The sequence below is a fragment of the Zasmidium cellare genome (genome assembly GCF_010093935.1).
Source record: "Zasmidium cellare ATCC 36951 unplaced genomic scaffold M409scaffold_12, whole genome shotgun sequence".
NCBI lineage: Eukaryota > Fungi > Ascomycota > Dothideomycetes > Mycosphaerellales > Mycosphaerellaceae > Zasmidium > Zasmidium cellare.
In genome coordinates, this window is record NW_022986956.1 from 180,928 (window position 1) to 197,858 (window position 16,931).

The 16,931-nt window shown below is 54.4% G+C and overlaps 6 protein-coding genes across 6 annotated transcripts; all 6 read right to left on the reverse strand.

The window, feature by feature from the left end:
* Positions 1-130: 130 nt before the first annotated feature.
* Positions 131-1,507, reverse strand: M409DRAFT_21175 (uncharacterized protein; the record flags this gene model as incomplete). Its single annotated transcript, XM_033805737.1, has 1 exon — positions 131-1,507. The coding sequence occupies one exon, from the start codon at positions 1,505-1,507 to the stop codon at positions 131-133; it is 1,377 nt and encodes a 458-aa protein (XP_033669314.1).
* Positions 1,508-2,450: 943 nt separating this feature from the next.
* Positions 2,451-4,160, reverse strand: M409DRAFT_65418 (uncharacterized protein; the record flags this gene model as incomplete). Its single annotated transcript, XM_033816502.1, has 2 exons — positions 2,451-2,677; positions 2,852-4,160. 2 exons carry the CDS (start codon positions 4,158-4,160, stop codon positions 2,451-2,453), a joined length of 1,536 nt encoding a protein of 511 aa, XP_033669315.1.
* Positions 4,161-4,862: 702 nt separating this feature from the next.
* Positions 4,863-5,609, reverse strand: M409DRAFT_21177 (uncharacterized protein; the record flags this gene model as incomplete). Its single annotated transcript, XM_033805738.1, has 3 exons — positions 4,863-4,893; positions 4,957-5,275; positions 5,348-5,609. The coding sequence occupies 3 exons, from the start codon at positions 5,607-5,609 to the stop codon at positions 4,863-4,865; spliced, it is 612 nt and encodes a 203-aa protein (XP_033669316.1).
* Positions 5,610-6,191: 582 nt separating this feature from the next.
* M409DRAFT_65420 (uncharacterized protein) lies at positions 6,192-10,061 on the reverse strand (the record flags this gene model as incomplete). Its single annotated transcript, XM_033816503.1, has 1 exon — positions 6,192-10,061. The coding sequence occupies one exon, from the start codon at positions 10,059-10,061 to the stop codon at positions 6,192-6,194; it is 3,870 nt and encodes a 1,289-aa protein (XP_033669317.1).
* Positions 10,062-11,438: 1,377 nt separating this feature from the next.
* M409DRAFT_21179 (uncharacterized protein) lies at positions 11,439-11,771 on the reverse strand (the record flags this gene model as incomplete). The annotated part of the gene is made up of 2 exons (XM_033805739.1): positions 11,439-11,597; positions 11,664-11,771. The coding sequence occupies 2 exons, from the start codon at positions 11,769-11,771 to the stop codon at positions 11,439-11,441; spliced, it is 267 nt and encodes an 88-aa protein (XP_033669318.1).
* Positions 11,772-14,423: 2,652 nt separating this feature from the next.
* M409DRAFT_53110 (uncharacterized protein) lies at positions 14,424-16,184 on the reverse strand (the record flags this gene model as incomplete). The annotated part of the gene is made up of 1 exon (XM_033812268.1): positions 14,424-16,184. The coding sequence occupies one exon, from the start codon at positions 16,182-16,184 to the stop codon at positions 14,424-14,426; it is 1,761 nt and encodes a 586-aa protein (XP_033669319.1).
* Between the last annotated feature and the right edge of the window lie 747 nt (positions 16,185-16,931).

Genomic DNA, 16,931 nt, shown 5'->3' on the forward strand with positions numbered 1-16,931 from the left:
AAGGATTGCGTGCTCTCCTCTTCTTGCTTCTCGCGATCGAGGACTGCCCTTTACCATCAACTTACACGACACCTTACGCTCGCTTTGGATAGGGGAACATAATTTGCAGACTCTTGCATTCGACTCAAGACTATGCGTCTGTAAGGGCTTGAAAAAATCCCGCACCGCCAGGCTGGCCGATCGGGTTGACAGCCAGCCGTTCAAACCTCGCCTCTAGATCATAGCGCTCCGTGCCATCCTCGTCGATGATCAGGTCCTGGCCAATAAATAGCACGGCATCCTCTGCCGTCATGTCCACGGAAAATGTCATAAAATCTTCTTTGTCTTTCCAGTGCGTAACTGCCGCCAAAGACTTCCAGGTGTGCCTGCCCACGAGGAAGCCTTGACCTACTACATCAAAGTTGTTCTCAGGCCTATGTCGAAGAACAAGGAAGATTTGTTCGTTGTGGCGAAATATCTCTGGATATGCGAGGACATCGTCGACCTGGGTTTCGTGGCCGGCGAAACCGACGACCTGACTTCCTACAGCCAAAGGCTTGAGGTCGCTTTCAGGATGGGACTGGTAGTGGTCTTCCAGCATGCCCTTTATCGAGCCCGGAATTTGGCTTTCATCCAACCTATCACCAGGCGTTCCTAGCGAAATACCTTTACCTGGAAGTTCGTCCTCCCCTTTGCTCGTACGCAGTTGGATGCCGGTGAAGTACGCCCATTTCATGAGCTTGCGGTTGGTGCAAGTCCTGGCGCCTTGTTGACTGCGTTGTCGCAGTTGCCGCATTGCTTCGTTTCCGGCGAAAACCTCCAAGGGGACCAGGGTTTTTCTCGTAGCCCTCAGATCTCCAATGCGCTCTAGAACGTCGATGGCAAGCTGCACAACCGTTTTGTCGTAGTCGGGCAACAAGGGCGCATCGCTCACAGACCAGTCTATGAAACCGAGCAGGCCATAGACTCTATCACGCGGATCATTGCACAGCCGGTCGCTAGCCAAGTCCAAAGCTCCCTCAATGTCGAGGGTAGCAAGCCTCCTATCAGACCAGAGATCGGCTATCCATTTCTTCCAGTACCGGAGCCATTGCTGGACTTGGTCCCCAAGGATGGACGGTGCTGATGGAAAGTTTCCCATTTCCCTCAACTCCAGTAGCAGGTACACTCCTAGCCATGACATGGTAGAGGAGCCACAGAGCACTTGCAGTTTGCGGTCGGCTGCTGCGACTTCCTGAAGAATCCAAAGTCGAGTCCAGTACGGCCGGTCCATAAAGCTCATCAACGCATTTCGCAATCTGATGGTCTCCTCTTTCTGGAGCGCCTCAATACACCGCGTCCAGTGCTTATGGTACCATGGCCCCAGTACGACATGGTTCAGCTGATAAACATCTTTACCCTCCTCCAGTGCCGCGGCCATGACAGCGTTCTCCATTTCCGTGGCAATCGCAACGACCTTCTCGCTCCCGTTTTCATGCGGCCCAATACACACCAAAACAAGAGACGCTCCAACGAAGATATCCTTCATCATAGCCACTTGATCCTGCTTCTCGTCGCTGTCGCGCTGGTTGATGCAAATGGAATCCAGCCAAATGTATCCTTCAGGATCCCTCGCTCGGGCTTGACAGCGCGTGATAGCAGGTCCTCCGAACGTGATAAGGTCTGCCGTTGACTAGAAGTTCTCTCGATTCAACAGGTCCCCATGTGTAGGAGACGGCCTTGTAGTCCGGCGTATGGCCAACAAACCAAGGCGATAAAGCCAGCTCTAGAGGATCATCCTCACGCTGGCAGGGCAGGAATCGCAACAACCGGAGCTGCTGCTTCGGGTTGACCAGCGGGTCATGCTGAAACTCGCGCGCAGACTCTCGCGGAAAGGTCGAATTCGATTCAAATGTCAGCTTTCTTCGCTTCGACCTAGGGGCCATGCCTGGTTCCGGGAAGTCGCAAAGGTGAGGAAAAGCGAACGTCGAGGCTGGGGATGCGGTATCATATTTGGTGGTAGCTGATACATGCATGTAAGCTGCGCCACCGCAACAGAAAGGGGGCTGAGCGAGGCGATGAGGCACGAAGCTGTTCGCTTCTACAAGATCAGGCAAACACACACAAGATTTGCTGATCGCAATAACACAGACACAGACATGACTGCTGTCGTTGAGCTACGGTGAAGGCATCTCTTCCCATAAGCAAGTACTCCTGGATCCTTTCAGACGGTCGTCTGGCGTGTACAGTAAACGAGTTGATTGGCAACGGGCATGCAATCAGTGATTGTCCCAAGGTCACTGAACCCATATCTGATGTCAAGGCGAGAGGCCAGTTTGCTGCGAAGATCCGAAGGGCAGATGCTGAGTAGGCAAAGTCGTCGACGGGGAGGGCACGAGCGGATCTCAGAAAAAGCACCACACGATGCAGTTCACGTTCAATCGTTCCCTGAATTCCGCACAATCTTCAAAGTAAATCACAAACCAACATCCCTACTTCCTCCCCCACCCCCCCTCGCCCTCCAATTCCGCCCTCACCCCCTCACTCCCCGGCGCCTCCACAAGCAGTCCACTCTCATGCCCCACCGGCAGCGTATGCAACTCCTGCACCCCCAAAGCCCCCCACTTCGCCGTCCCGCCATCCACCTCCGACCTCATCGCCGGCGACTCCATCTCCGCCAGCCCGGGGGACTCCATCTCCGCGAGCCCAGGGGAGTCGACTTCGAAGATGGGTTTCTTCGCGGCGGCTTCGTGGATGGTGGTGGAGGAGGGGAGTTCGGAGGTTCGGTGGGACTGCTTGTTGTCCGGGGGTTCTGAGGGTTTTTCGGTGTCGAGGTCAGGAGAAGATTTTTGTTGGCGGCGTTTGCGGAAGACGAAGAACCATATTGCGAGACCGATGATGGCGACGCCGGCCACTGCGCCGACTACGATGCCGCCTATTGCTCCGCCGCTGAGGCCACCTGAAGCTTCTGGCGTGCTTGTGGGCGATGGTGTGGCAGTCTCTGTTGGCTGCTGGATGGCAACGAGGTGCGTTGTGTCCATGTTGTCAAAACTGGCCCTCGCAACCGTGAAATTACTCCTCTCGAAGTCGGCTATCAGATACGCCTCCTGAAGAAACGTGCGGCCGATCGTATATTGCGTATCGTTCGCCGCTCTTCGAATGGGGAAGTAATTCGTTGCATTCTCGTAGAACGGATAGCTGGCCTGCAAGTCGAGAGCGGCATACGGAAGCTCAATACTCACGCTGTCCGTTGCGCTGCCGGTCGTACTGGCGCCGAGCACGAAGGTGATGGTCGGGTTGAGGTCCAGCATCTGGCTGCGCATGGTATCATTGATGAGGAACAAGTCCGTCTCATTGTCATAAGTCAAGCCAAATGCAGAGACGAAGGCATCGATGCTGTCGTCCGGTAGCCACATGTGGGGGACGGAAGAGTCGATGAAGTGGTATATCGCAGTCGGTAGCAGATTCACAGTCCCATCGAGAGTATTCGCGGCCAGTATCCTCTGCACGCCAACCTGCAAAGGCCGCGAGTTATCCCCGTTCATAGCCATCGAAATTCCAGGAGCCTCGAACCGGTTCGTGTCATAGCCGCCCAGCGTGAGCGACGCAGAGCTCTGATTTCGATGATGTGCACCTGCCGTGTATGCGAAAGAGTGGCTGGCAATCGTGCTCTCGTTCACCAAATTACTAAGATAGCTCGGAATAGGATAGTTGAAAGTCGTGAAATTGATCGGCTTGGGTCCCAGACCGACCTGTCCAAGCCACCAGTCCGGATCAGCAATACCAGCGACGACTTGCTGCGTCAAGTTGGGTGAATCGCTCGAGTTGCCCCAGACGACTGTATCGAAGCCGTACAATCCATTCCCGCCATAGCCAAGATCCTCCTCCTGCGCGTTGAGCTCGAAGATGCCGTTGCTCGTCCATGTTGAGCTGTCATCCGTGGTAAAGCCTGAGCTGTTCACGCCGTTGACAGGCAAGGCACCTCGAAGGTATCCGCAGTATCCAGTGTCGTCCGGTGAGATCGAGGTGCAGCCATCTGGGACGGGTATCCAAAGTTCTTGTCCTGCTGTTGAAGGCAGCACCCGAAAGTCTTGCGCCGGTGTGCCCACTTGAACCACGAAGGTATTCCACAGCCCGTCGTTCCCGTCCCAGAAGGACGAAGGTGCCCACGATATAGGAGCAGGTATATTGCTGGCGGCCATGGCTGACGAATTTCCTCTGATCTTCCGGGCCAGAAGTATCCTTATTGCAGCACCATCTCTTCCAGACTCTTCAAAGCTGGTATTCCGACTCTCAATTATCCCAACGTTTCCCAGCTCTTGCAAAACGTAGTATCCTGATTGAAAACGCCAACAGTGAGAAAGAAGAGAAGATACTCCACCTACCTCTCGCTTGCCTACTTCCCCATCTTCAGCCTTCAGCTGCCAATGCTGCTAAAGCCGCAACCGAAGCGTGTTGTCACACAAGTCTAAGAGAAAAGAGGATGCAGACCCTTGTGCCTTGCAGAAGTGCTGGTGGACGAGCGGAGATGATTGGGTGCCATCGGGTCGAATCCCTGTGCATGTGTCTGCATTTAGGCTCTTGGCTTCGACCAGGGGTTATGGTGTTGCTGCGCCATGAGTCGTGCTTGTGATGCTTGGGTTTTGAAGGCTATGATCAATCGCATGAGGGACAGTATCGGCACTGTAAAGGCGAAGACTGTGCTGAAAGGTTGGGGTCAGCTATGTCTGTTCTCAGGGTAACATTGATTCCATCGGTGGCCGAAAGAGCTGAGGAGAAAACTCCGATGAATGTCCTTCACGGCATCAGGTCGAACGATTGCATAGGGTATCTGTTGTCATCCTAGCCTTCCTTAATAGTATTCATATCACTCTGAACATATCCCATCTTCCGTGACCCATACCTCACTGCAGCGGCGGGAACTTCCTCAAGAAACTGTCCACATCGTCAGCAAACATCCCACAACACCTCAAACAACACAGGAATAGGTATACTCACTGGCTCGGACACTCATAGCCCCCCGGATTATTCTGCAAATACAACTGATGATACTTCTCCGCATCCCACCACTCCGCCGCCGGCAAAATCTCCGTCACAACCCCGCCCTTCCACCACTGCTCGTTCGCCTTCTTCGTCACCTCCTCCGCAATCGCCTTCTGCTCGTCGTCGTGGTAGAAAATCCCCGAGCGGTACTGCGACCCGACGTCCGGGCCCTGCCGGTTCGACGTCGTCGGGTCGTGCATGCGGTAGAAGTATTCGAGGAGCGTGCGGTACGAGACTTGGGTCGGGTCGAAGACGATTTGGCAGGCTTCGGCGTCTACAGAATCCCCTTCGTGTCAGCTTTTATCTCCTTCTTCATGATACTATCTCAGCACTTATAATGACTTACGCCCCGTCCTTCCCGAACAAACAGCCCTATAACTCGGATTCTTCGAATCGCCGCCAATATACCCCACTCTCGCATCCAATAGTCCCTTTCCGCCAAAATCGTGTCGGTACATGTGTTCGATGCCCCAGAAACATCCCGCGGCGAGGGTGGCTTTCTGCGCGCCTTCTGGGATGGTCATGGTGCTGGCGCCGCTGGTCTCGGGGTTGAAGTGCATGGTGGAGGAGGAGAAGGGGCGCATGAGGCGCTGGAGGAGCGAGGCCATGGTGTAGGCGCTGAGGAGGCCGGTGAGGAGGAGGGCGATTTGGGTGGTGGGTTTCAGTTTGGGTAGTGGTGACCTCGTGAGGTGGATGTTGTTGATGGTATGGTTGTTGGGGAGAGAAGGTGAGAAGTGATGAGGGAGATGTTCTGAACAATCTGAAGCTCGAGCTTGAGGAGGCTTTTGATGTCATCGACTTTCCCGCCTTCGCCACTTTGCGCGCCCATCAATGATTCCAAACTGCTCGATTTCACATGGATATCACTGCCACTGAGATATTAGTATTTGGAATGGAGATGACAGTTTCACAGCCTCCAAAATGGTCAGAGCCATGCATTGAATCGTTCGCCCTGCCTATACATGGAAGAAGACGCCTCCAACTGGTGACCGCCCTGCCTCGGGGTTCTGTCCATCGCTAAAAACATGCATGCTGCGCTAGGAAACCAACTCTGAATACAGGAAAGAAAGCAGACAAGATTCGCTCGCTCAGCCAAAGCTTCTTCAAGGGTATCATCTGTTGTGGTAAAGGGTATCGATCGCTTTTGGCGTTTCTCTCCAAATCACATGTCGCCTCCTCCTCTTCTTCGCTTACATCACCGAACATTTGTTGTCTGACTTGGTCATCCAGGTCATCATGCTCTTCGTCTCCATCACGCTGCTGCCCTCGAGCATCTCGCCGTTGGGATGGCTTGGGGAGAAGGGATCCGGCTTCTTGCTCTTTTTGAAGAAGCCGAGTTTCTTCGCTTTGGCGGTGCTGGCGAAGGCGCTCCTACCTGCCAAACTGCTCTTGCGGGAATGTCCTCTCATACTTCCACTCGTTCGCAGAGCTGGAGTGGAGGCCGCTGGTGGATGCCACGCCGTGATAGGATGGGCGACCGTGCCGGCCTTGACGGTGTTCGGCCGGAATGGAACATGGTCAGGTGGCTGAGAAGGCGGGAAAAGAGAAGCAGATGCGATGGCATTTGCATTCGCGGCTGCCGCACTGCGGAATGCTTGCATGTGCGGAGGCATTCGTCGTCCGCCAGCCGATGAGGGTGCACTCGTAGTTCCAGGCATGGTCGCAAATGAGCCGGCAGAGCTAGGCGCTCGATGTGGAGGTAGATGGCCCGGGGGATTGAGCAGTGAGGTGGAATAGCGGTATGGGTTGCCGGCCGGCTGTCCAAAAGGAGGCCCCTGGCGAGGTGACGACCCGACGGGCGAAATGACATCCCAAGGCTCTTCTCCCTGATTGCTGCTCGTCGACGATGGCGGCAATCTCTCATTCCTCCACACAGCGATCGGATCTGGAACACCTCGACCGGGAATTGGGCTGACATTATTCCAGTCACCAACGAGTTTCGGTGGCGGTCCATTCGCAATGGCATTGCTGTACGCTCGCTGCAGGCTTCGTGGCAATGAAGCTACCGATTCGAATGCTTCAGGCTGCTCTGGTGACCGAAAGGAAGCGTATGTGCCAGTTCCCGGCGTGGACCCAATGGAGTCGAATGTACCCGTTCTCTGTGGTCCAGTGGGAGCAAAGCTGCTCGACGCTGGTTCTGACTGTGGTATTGAGCTCGGTGTCGACACTGGGCTTTGCATAACCATCCCTCCCCGAGGTCGCTCGAGCATCGTTTCTCTCGTGGCCGAGCTAGCCTGAGCATTCGCAGCTCGGAATGCAAGGTCAGCGCTGAAATGCTCTCCAACATCAGCCGGTGCAGTCTGTGGTACCGACGAGCTGGCACTCGCAACACCGTTGCTGTTGGGGTTTGCTACCACTGTTGGCTTCTCCGGGTTGAAGACTTTGGGCCCGTCCAGACCAGCCATTGCACGATATCTGCTAGGCAGCGGCGCATTTGGCTCTTCTGTGTATTCGGGGAGTGGTAAAAAGTTGCCACTGCTCTCCACGCTCACTCGCTCCTGGTTGCGCTCTTCGATCGTCTGGAATCGATGTCTCTGAGCATTCGATGCTGCTCGTTGAAGTGAAGCCTGTGATCTGGGCGCCCCTTGAATGTATGGTTCCTCTAGCACCACGTCGGCCTGCTCATTGCTTTCCACCAAATCTGGCAGGCTCCTCGCACCTTCAGACTGCATGCTCCCAATCGACATCATACTGCTTCGATTTCGATGAGCTCCGAAGTTGCTCAACGCCGGACTGGCACTCCGCATATCTCGCCGACCATATGTAGTTGCCGCTCGCCCCAAAGCTGCTGGTCGATGGCTCAAGCCTCCGCCCTTGCTTTGGTTGACTGTCCGCCTACGGACAATCGCAACCTGGTCAGCGACATCCACCTGCTCCTCTTCCAGCAGCTGTGGTGGGCTCTTGCCGAGCGTCAAGGTGAAAGTTTGACCTGGCTGACCGGCGAATTGTGGATCAAAGTCGAAGAGAATGATTCTGCCACCTTCGATATCTTCCACACTCTCCTCGCTGATTCCAGATTCCGTGACTCCGCCTGGGCTGGTCACAATGAGTCGACCTTTGACCTGTGTTTGGTTGTTCAAAGGGGCTGGTAAGGACGAGGAGCTGTAAACCCACCGCACTTCACTGAAGGGACAGCCATATCCTTCATCAAGCTCGTGGTCTATACTGTGTGCCTCGACTGAGGTTGTCTCTTCGCCATCGGCTTTGTGCGGGACAATGTAAAGCCGAATGGTCCTGTCGTTCACGATCATCGCTACCGTATCGCCATGCTCGTCAATCGCTGGGCAGCTGTGGATCGCTGCGCCCAGGCCACCGCATGTCGATAAGGGTGGCGAGATGACGACTGGGAAGTCGATGTTGCCGTATTGCAGGTCGCTGACGTTCAAGATCCCGAACGTGTCTTCCACGCCATTCCATGCAAACAGTCGCTCGTTGCAGGTCTTTCTATCTTCTCGCATGAACGTGGCGTGGCTGCTGTTCCGAATGTTATCCGGGTGCAGTAGCTCAGAGCACCACGCTTCTTTGAGCTCTTCGTGTGTTGGTGTGTTGTTGGGTAATGATGGAAAGACTGGTACCTGCACCACGACTGTGGAAGAGACGTTGATTCGTGTGGTGGTCCCAAGTAAGGTAGAGCCATCATCTGAGAAGCACAGCCGGTCCATCTTGGTTGATCTGACTGCCCGCCGATCTGTTGGCAGGGCCTCGGGCGCCAGTGAGAATATCTCCACTCCTCCTTCGTAAGCTGCGGCCAGTAGTCCTCCAGTAGGAGCCAGTGCGATACAACTCGAGGGGAAGTCGAGCTTGATCGTTCGTATTCTCCTCAGATGTAGTCCCAGATCGTAGACGTTCACGGTGTGGTCATCGGCCAGGACTGCCATAACATTGGCCTCGTCTATCAGTTCCACCGCCAATGGTCTCCTCTTCAGTGCAAAGTCCTGACTTATTCCCACCGGCAGAGCATTCGTCTGCAACACATACAGCCTTGAACTGTTGAAAGCTGCTATCCTCCTGCCGCCTGGCGATATTGAAAACCCAAATGCTTCTCCCGTGGGAAAGCCTGCCGAAGCTGTTGCAACATTGGACACCAGCTTGATGATATGTATCCGCGGACGATTGGGCTCGTCATCTTGTACGCTCTGCCAGCTATATCTCACTCGCTCTTTATTGTGTGGTATTTGGGTGGTGCTGACCCACGATGATCTCGTCGACGTTCTGCGATGAGGTGGTGTATGCATGGGCCCTTTGGCGATCGAGCTTCGATGGTTGGCGCCGTTGATGGTCGGCGTCGGTGTGGTGTTCCCATTCACGTGCGGCGGGGTGTTGCGGTGTTGCTGCCCTTGCCTCGACTCCGGCGACTCTGTGCCGAAAGGGATGGGTGTGGCGACGTCTCGCGATTCGTTGACGTCGTCTTCCTCTTCCGTTTCACGCCCATGGATCTCGCTGTGCACGAGATGTCGACGCTGCTGATGTGATTCAGGCTGTTGTTGGTCTGGCACTTCCCTGTCGTTTGAGGGCGAGGATGCATGCTCTTCCCTGACTGGCGAGACTTCGGGCTCCGTTTCGCATTGCGGAGAGGCCAAGTCTCGATGATGCTGCACCGCCATGTGTGACGGCGACGACAGCGATGGCTGCTCGGGCGGTGATGGGAGGTGGTGCTGCACTGACGACGCTGTGTTCTGTTCGTGCTCCAGGTCGTCATCGTCCTCGTCGATGTCACTCACATCGTCGTGGTAGTCCATGTACGTTACTCCATTCATGTACCCTGAAATCTCCTCGGGCTTTCGCAGCACCGCGCTCTCCTCGACCTGCTCATCTTGAATCTCTACAGCTCCATGCTGCTCCACGCTCTTCCCAACATCGAAGCCGTGCTCTGGTGTCGGGGGAGAGGGCAGCGGCCAGTCTGGGCGGTCGTGTAGGCCCGTCCCATCCAGCTCCTGCATATCTCTCATGCTGCGGCGCCGCTCGTCGGCATCGATGCGGTCGCGAGTCGAGTTCCAGCGCGCGATCAGGTTGCTGTGGTGCCGCGCCGTGTGGGAAGAAGAGAACGTTGAAACGGGCATAGTGATGCAATGCGCCCCGTGCTGTGAGGATCCGAAACAGGCAGACCGTATGCAAGATCCCCACTGGCGGCCCAGGCTCTGCAACTCAATTCCGCGCGAGATCAATCGGTTTGGCCTCGTGGCGTGCTCATCGATACAGTACAGTACCGTGCCGCTGGCGTGTGGGCTGCTCAGGCTTTACGATGACAGCGGCAGCACGGCGACACAGCAATACCAAGCTCTACGCTGACAGCAGGCACTTCTGGACAGGCGTTGTGCAGACGTTTGTTTGCGGGCAGCCTCATCATCCTGAGGGCGGCAGAGGAGCCGTTGACCAGCACCGCAGCGTCCACACGCAGCTCTCGCCGTGCAGACAAGCAGGAAAATGCACACGAGAGGCGACCCGCGAAGGCGAATTGGCTGGCGAATGGGCGCGGTCCAGCTCAGCTGCGTTGACTTTTGCCTCTGCACGCCTAGGGAGCTGCCGCAGAGTTTCTGCAGAGCCGCACGAACGATTCGGATTTGATTGATCGCACGAGACGGACAAATGCTACCACACCTATCATTGCAATCACGTTTCCAGCTTGATCATTCCAAACGCCATCACAAACATCACAGAAACGTCGAACACACCCCGACCTTCGAGACCAGCAAACGTCGGCGACCACGTTGCATCCGTACAGGGGCTTGATCCACCCGAGAACCGTGGAGGATCTCCCGAGCGCAAGGTTCGTCCAGCGGCCCGCTATAATTAGATCTGTGGAGTTGAGATGAAGCTTATCCGGATGCCCTCAGCCAGTGTCATGAGAAAGACAATAAAAAGGGACGGAAGCCTTCGTTCAGTTCATCTCGATCCAGCAAGACTCTTCCAACTCAGGGGAAGAAACAATGGCCATACGACAAGCCATCGACGAGAGGTGTGCAATTGGCAGAAAGAAACGCAGTCGTCACAAAAGCAGATCCCTCGCTCTCACAACTAAGCGAGCAAGACCGTCTGACTGCGATATGGCGATCAGTGGCCAATAGCATCCGCAAAGCTCGGTATGTTCTCTGATCATCTGCGATGCGCTGACCAGGAGTTTGCAGCACTTGTCGAGGTGAAGTCACTAAAGTCCGCCGGCTCCATGGACTACCAAGATGCCGCTGGAAGCCATCGAGAACGACTACTCTATCTGAAACCGAGGGCGAATGACTTCCGAAAGTCGGACTTCGGCATCGTCTTCGTATTCAACATACTCTACTTATGCGAGAAGCGTCGCAGCCTGCCCAACTCGGTGAAGCGGTGAATGTCAAGAACGGACATACAGAATTCTGATGATTTTTCCACCAACGCTCTGCCAATACTTATCCCCTTGAGATCACAGCTCTCCAAGACGACCCAGCATTGGCCCTAGACGCTCACGATGCAAGAACCTCGTGTGGCTCCGTCCCAACTGCCACCGGCTCAGGCCCATCTTCCAGAGCATAAGAGATCAGATCTTGCCGAATATTCTTCGCCGCAAAGCCAACCACATCAAAGAAGACTGTCATTCCTTGCTCTACCCAAGCCTTGTCGCCCTAATACCCGCTGTTAGTCTCATCCTTTCGGGTGGGTGACAACACGTCAATGTTCGCTGGACTCACCTTGATATCTGCGACGTTGAACACCAAGCTGCATCTTCTGCTCGCTGAGACGATGTAGCCAGACTTGGCAGAGTGGTCGAACGACTTGATGGTGCCTTTGTGTGTCATTGCTGCTCTGCTGGACTCCAGGGAGCTTCGTCCAAATTCAAGGGCAGGATGATCTCCGTTGACGTGAGAAGTAGGCTGGGGCGATGACTTCTCGCCCAAGATCCAGCCTATATACTCCGCGAATGGAGAGCTGAAGGGCAGATATAGCTGCAAAGCAACGAGAACGTCCTTCACGTTTGTCCGAGCAAATCCGTATGATCTGCAGCTTGTTACGGTTTTCAGCAACTCCATCCTCGAAGTCATGCTGTGTGGGCAGCATACTGTTGTAGCTTTCGCCTCACGCATGTTGCACGACCGCTGGGCGTTGCGCCGTTGACGGCGAATGTGCGACAAGACGGCAGCATTAGTCTGTACAGCTGAGTGGTCGGTGAGAAAAGAGAATTTGGCCCAGCAACCATTGGCAACACCGATGTTCCAACTCCCTTCATGGCAATCGCAATGCTCTGGAGATGGAAATAGTCAAACTGCTCTTTGTCTTGAGAGGTTTGTGGACGAGTGCGCTAAAGAAAGGTGTGCTATCCACGCTTCTCTCTTGCATACATGTAATTTTCTCAGCTTGCACCCTACCCCTTGCCCCTTTCACTCTACCCTCTCTTCCACAATTATCCCCATTCCCATCAACGAAGCCGACTGCTTTTGATCGGACCGAACCCAACCCTCTGCTTAAACAACACCTCCTGGAGAGACATCTATCAGCACTCCTCCCCCAACCTCACAGCCCCCTAACACCCTGGTCCCTAACACATACCTACTAACAGATATCAAAATCCGCCGGGCTCCACAAACACTTTTCCTCAACGCAAGTAACGCAAGGCCCAAAACATAACAAGTCGGCATCGCAGCTTTTATGTTGCTCGATCATGCCGCGTGGGGTTGCAGCCACGAGGGCGGCGAAGAGGGTGGTCAGAAATAGGGCGAGCTGCATGGTGGCGTTGGCTTGGTGGTGATGTTGATGGAGTGGAGCTTGATGGGTATGGAGCGAGATGATCTGAGAAGATGAGACAGTTGAGGAGAGAATGAGGTTGTTGGTATTTATATTGACAGAATGACATTCTTCGTGCCTCTGGAAAACTTGTCTTCTAGGTTACGAGGTGATTCTGTGCTCTGTTACTGTAGCTGGCAAATTCAGGATTCATGCTCGCGGGATGGTGAGTGTTCCCTTATGATTCGAACGATGGCCGCGTCGAAGAGCCGGATATACTTGGTAAACTTGGTTGATGCAGAACATTGGACTCTCATCCGGAATGTGACCTTGTCAAGCCTTGGCATGTACTCTTCATGCCCGGAGCCGCCCTCTCAGACTCCTACACTCTCGATCTCCTTCACTTGTGCAAGCGCTTGACCCACCCCTTCCATCTCGGCCAGCATCCCATCTTCTTCGCCAGTCAGTGCCGTCCCAACAGAGCTTTCGAAGAGAGGACACTTACACAAACCGCAAATCCAACCATCGCTCTACGGCCAACAGGCATTCAAGCACTGATAAGCGATACACACAAGGCACGGGTCGTCGCCGCACTGATCCAGGTGACTAGTATGCGAGCAAGGTTCAGGTCCCTGTCGTGGGTCCAGGGGCAAAGCCACAGCAATAGTCGCCAAGGTAGCAACCAGGAAGAGAGCTGTTATTCGCATCGTTCTTGTTGTGATCTCGACGGGAGGGGCCAAGGTGCAGCGAAGGGCGGATTTTTTTGCGCGGGACAGCGAGGTGGTCTGCTGCGCTTTTGTACACGTTCCGGGGACCTGGGTTGCACTCATCAGGTTGATGTACAGAGTGGGAGTGACAAATCTGGGTTACTGGCGTGGCGAGAGATCCAGGTTGATTCGGCCTCAAGCAGGGTGCTTGTTGTACGGTAACAGCAAGTTCTCTCTATGGATCGGTATATCGCGAAAGTTGGTTGATAACTCGATCTCAGTCTCACAGACAAGTACGGCAGAGCATCTTCCGCGGTTCCATCGCAGCGCCGCCAACCTTCCCATCCACCTCCTGCTCTCCCCTTCTCCTTTTCAATACAACTTTAAACCCCTAGTAGATAGTCAGTCTCCACCCAAAAGCCATCCCACATCAACATAAATCGGGACCTATTCGCAAGGCTCACAACCCCTACTTCGACGACGGCGGCGGGTCTATCGGTGGAAACCAACAAGGCTTTGTGGTCGGGTAGTGACGACGTTTGCTAATATGACGACGAGGACTGTAGCGAGTTTCGTTGCGATTGCTCTCTGGGTCGGCGTGTTGGTCGTTGGCGTGGAGTTGTAGGGATGGTTATTTGCGGTGGATGTCGGGATGGCTGCTGTTATCTTGTATCCTTGCCGCACTCTCGATATACACTCGGGCTCTTGAGGTGACGGGAGCGAGTGTCGATTGCTGGCTTGCTGTGACAAACCTGGGTTACAAGCCCGACGAGAAAAGGCAGCTCGACACGGCCTCAAACAAGCGGCCCGTTGCACCGTAACGGCAAATCCGTCGACCTTTCTAGGACAATTGGAAGCTCGTCTCCGATGTTTGCTAGGACCTGTCTAGAGTTTGTAACAGCTTGTTCGCGGCAGGCTGCGGGTATGTCGGTAGAGCATCTCGGCAAACAAGGTTTTAGTGCGGCAGGAGTGTGTATTGGGGCCCGCGAGGACTGTCCAGTCGTAGTCGGCGTTGCCGTGTATTCATTGAATCCGCACATGCTCGACCTTCGAGCACTTCGCCAGCACCTCAAAAGAAGCAGTAATATGCACCGCAACCGGCACCCTCTCAGCAAACTCCCCACCTCTCTCTGTGAGTATGGCAGGAACAAGATTCTTGAAGTATGAGTCCGAGTCAATGAACAAAATCACCTGGAAAGACTTGTTGTCATCTTGCTGGGCCAGCCAGAAGGGATCGTCGACATGTACCACACCAATCTCCTTATTCTCTCCAGATTCGTGCTTGCAGAGCAAGTTGGCTGTATTCGATCCGTCCCAGGACGAGCTCTCGAGGGAGCAGGTGATCGTCGGAGCGAAGATGTGCAAAGTCACACACTTTGGCGAGGTCGAACTGTCACGAGCTTGTGACTCCCTGAGCATGCTCTCGATGTCGAAACCATCATCACTCTTCCTGCGAAGAACGAGATTGTGCCTGCCGAAACTTTCCAAACTCCACAGCTTCACACTAACGTGCGGCGGTTCGTTCATCTGAGCACCAACATGAGCGATGGGGCCTGTCCATCCCACCCAACTCCAGCTGGGTAGCTTGGTCGATCCCGCGGCGTCGTGAAGGTTGCGCTTCGGGAACGGGTGGCCTGCAGGCACTGTCCAGAGGAGAGCAGTCCCAAACCAGTCTGATGGAAGAGCGCAGAGCATGCCGTTGAGTTCCTCATTCTTCGTCTTCGCGCAGAAGCGCTGGAAAATGCCTCTGAACGCATCAAATCTGTCGCCAGCGACGGTCATGTTGCGCCGGCTGTAGTCAGTGACCGCACTACAGTACAGAGTCCATCCAAATGGCGTCAGATTCATCGATAGGTGGAACAAGCTTGCCGCGCTGAAGAGCAAAGAGTGTGTATGTTGGATTTGGTAGGCTTCCCTCAAAACACCATTGGCACATTGCATAATCACTTCGTCTTCGAAGAAGAAAATGCATCGCTTCGAGAGGAGTCGTTCTTGGAACGTCCAGGCTCTCGAGCTCCACTTGCAGCTTTCGACCAAGCCTTCCAATTGGGGTCTCGACGGTAGCAACGAGAAAGCGTTGTGCTGCGACTTCATCCTCTGTGGAGCCTCAGCTCGTCGTGAGCTTGGGTATAACGCCGATATACCAATGCTCGAATCCTCGGCGGAAGCTGCCACGATCGTTGCGTAAGCGTTGCGATAGATGGAACCCATATGAGCGACTATGTCATGTTTCTCGTCGAGATTATTCTGGTCGATACAAAGTGTATCAACCCACAGGTACTGTTCACCCAGCCGTTCGACCAAAAGCATTGCATCATGGACTGTTCGCGGAAGACTGTCAGAAAGGTCGACAGAGAGCAGATTCGAGGCATGATAGCTAGCCATCGTCGGTCCCCAAATGTAGGAAAGGGCAAAGTACCGAGGGGTGCGTCGTAACGAGACGACCTTGTTGGCCTTGACATCGATGAGGCGGAACCGGCCCTTGGCCTGGAGCCTCTCGAACTCGGCGTGGATGTCAGCTTCGCTGGTCGTCCTTTCCAGAACGTGTGCTGTATGGCAGTCATCGCAGGTCTTCAACCATTCTTTCAGTTCTGTTGGTTCCAAACATGCTCGCACAGGCCAGCGCACACCACTCGTGATGGTCTCTTTCGTCTGCGTATCTCTGATGTCTCCCACAAGGTCCAGAGACACCGTAGAGTACCACTGATCACTCCCATAACGAGTCACTGATGAACTCTCCAGCCCAATGATGACTGAATTGTAATGTATGTCGCTCTCCGCCATGCTTCGGTAAAAGCGAATCGAGTAATTCAGCGAAGACTCAACAATATCATTATGAACGTCGAGATGTGGATTCGCCTTCGACAGCTGCTCTGTGATCAGCGAGCAAAACGGGCACCACCAGTTGCGGAAGGCCTGTCGTATTGATCCCATCGGCTGTTTGGCCCGTGATTTGAAGAGTTGCCCAAAGTCGATGCTTCCACATGTGCCACATAGCTCCTTGGAGCGTGAGACTCGATTTGACTGATCGCCATTGCTTGGTGTTACCGGAGTGATGATGCTCTGTGGCTCCTTGCTGAGGTTTCGAGTATACAATGTGCCGAGGGACGCCATATCTGCGTGGTTGTGGTGAAGGGCAGCGCTATCGTACAGGGTCCCACTGAAGGCGAGAAAGGCAAGTCTCGTTTAGTATCAACTCCATTGGTCCCGGTGATGCGTGAAGTGTCGGTTGTCGATGTCCTAGAGGTTCGCTCTATGTTCCTAAAGGATAAGGGATTTGTCCACTCGGCGATTTGAGGTGGGAAGCTTCAGCCGCAGGTGGGTCGATCCAGGCTCGAAACGGAAGGCGTGTACAGGTGTGACTTGGTGCGACGGCATCGTGTTGGGGGTCAAATATGTATTCGTGCAGTATCTGGTCAGGAGTGCATAGTGACGTAGTCTAAAAAGCAACTTTTTGCCGTTTCAATGTACATCCCATGTCGTACCTCATCCCTCGTAAGTCGTCTAACCGCTCCATATGTACAAGTACGC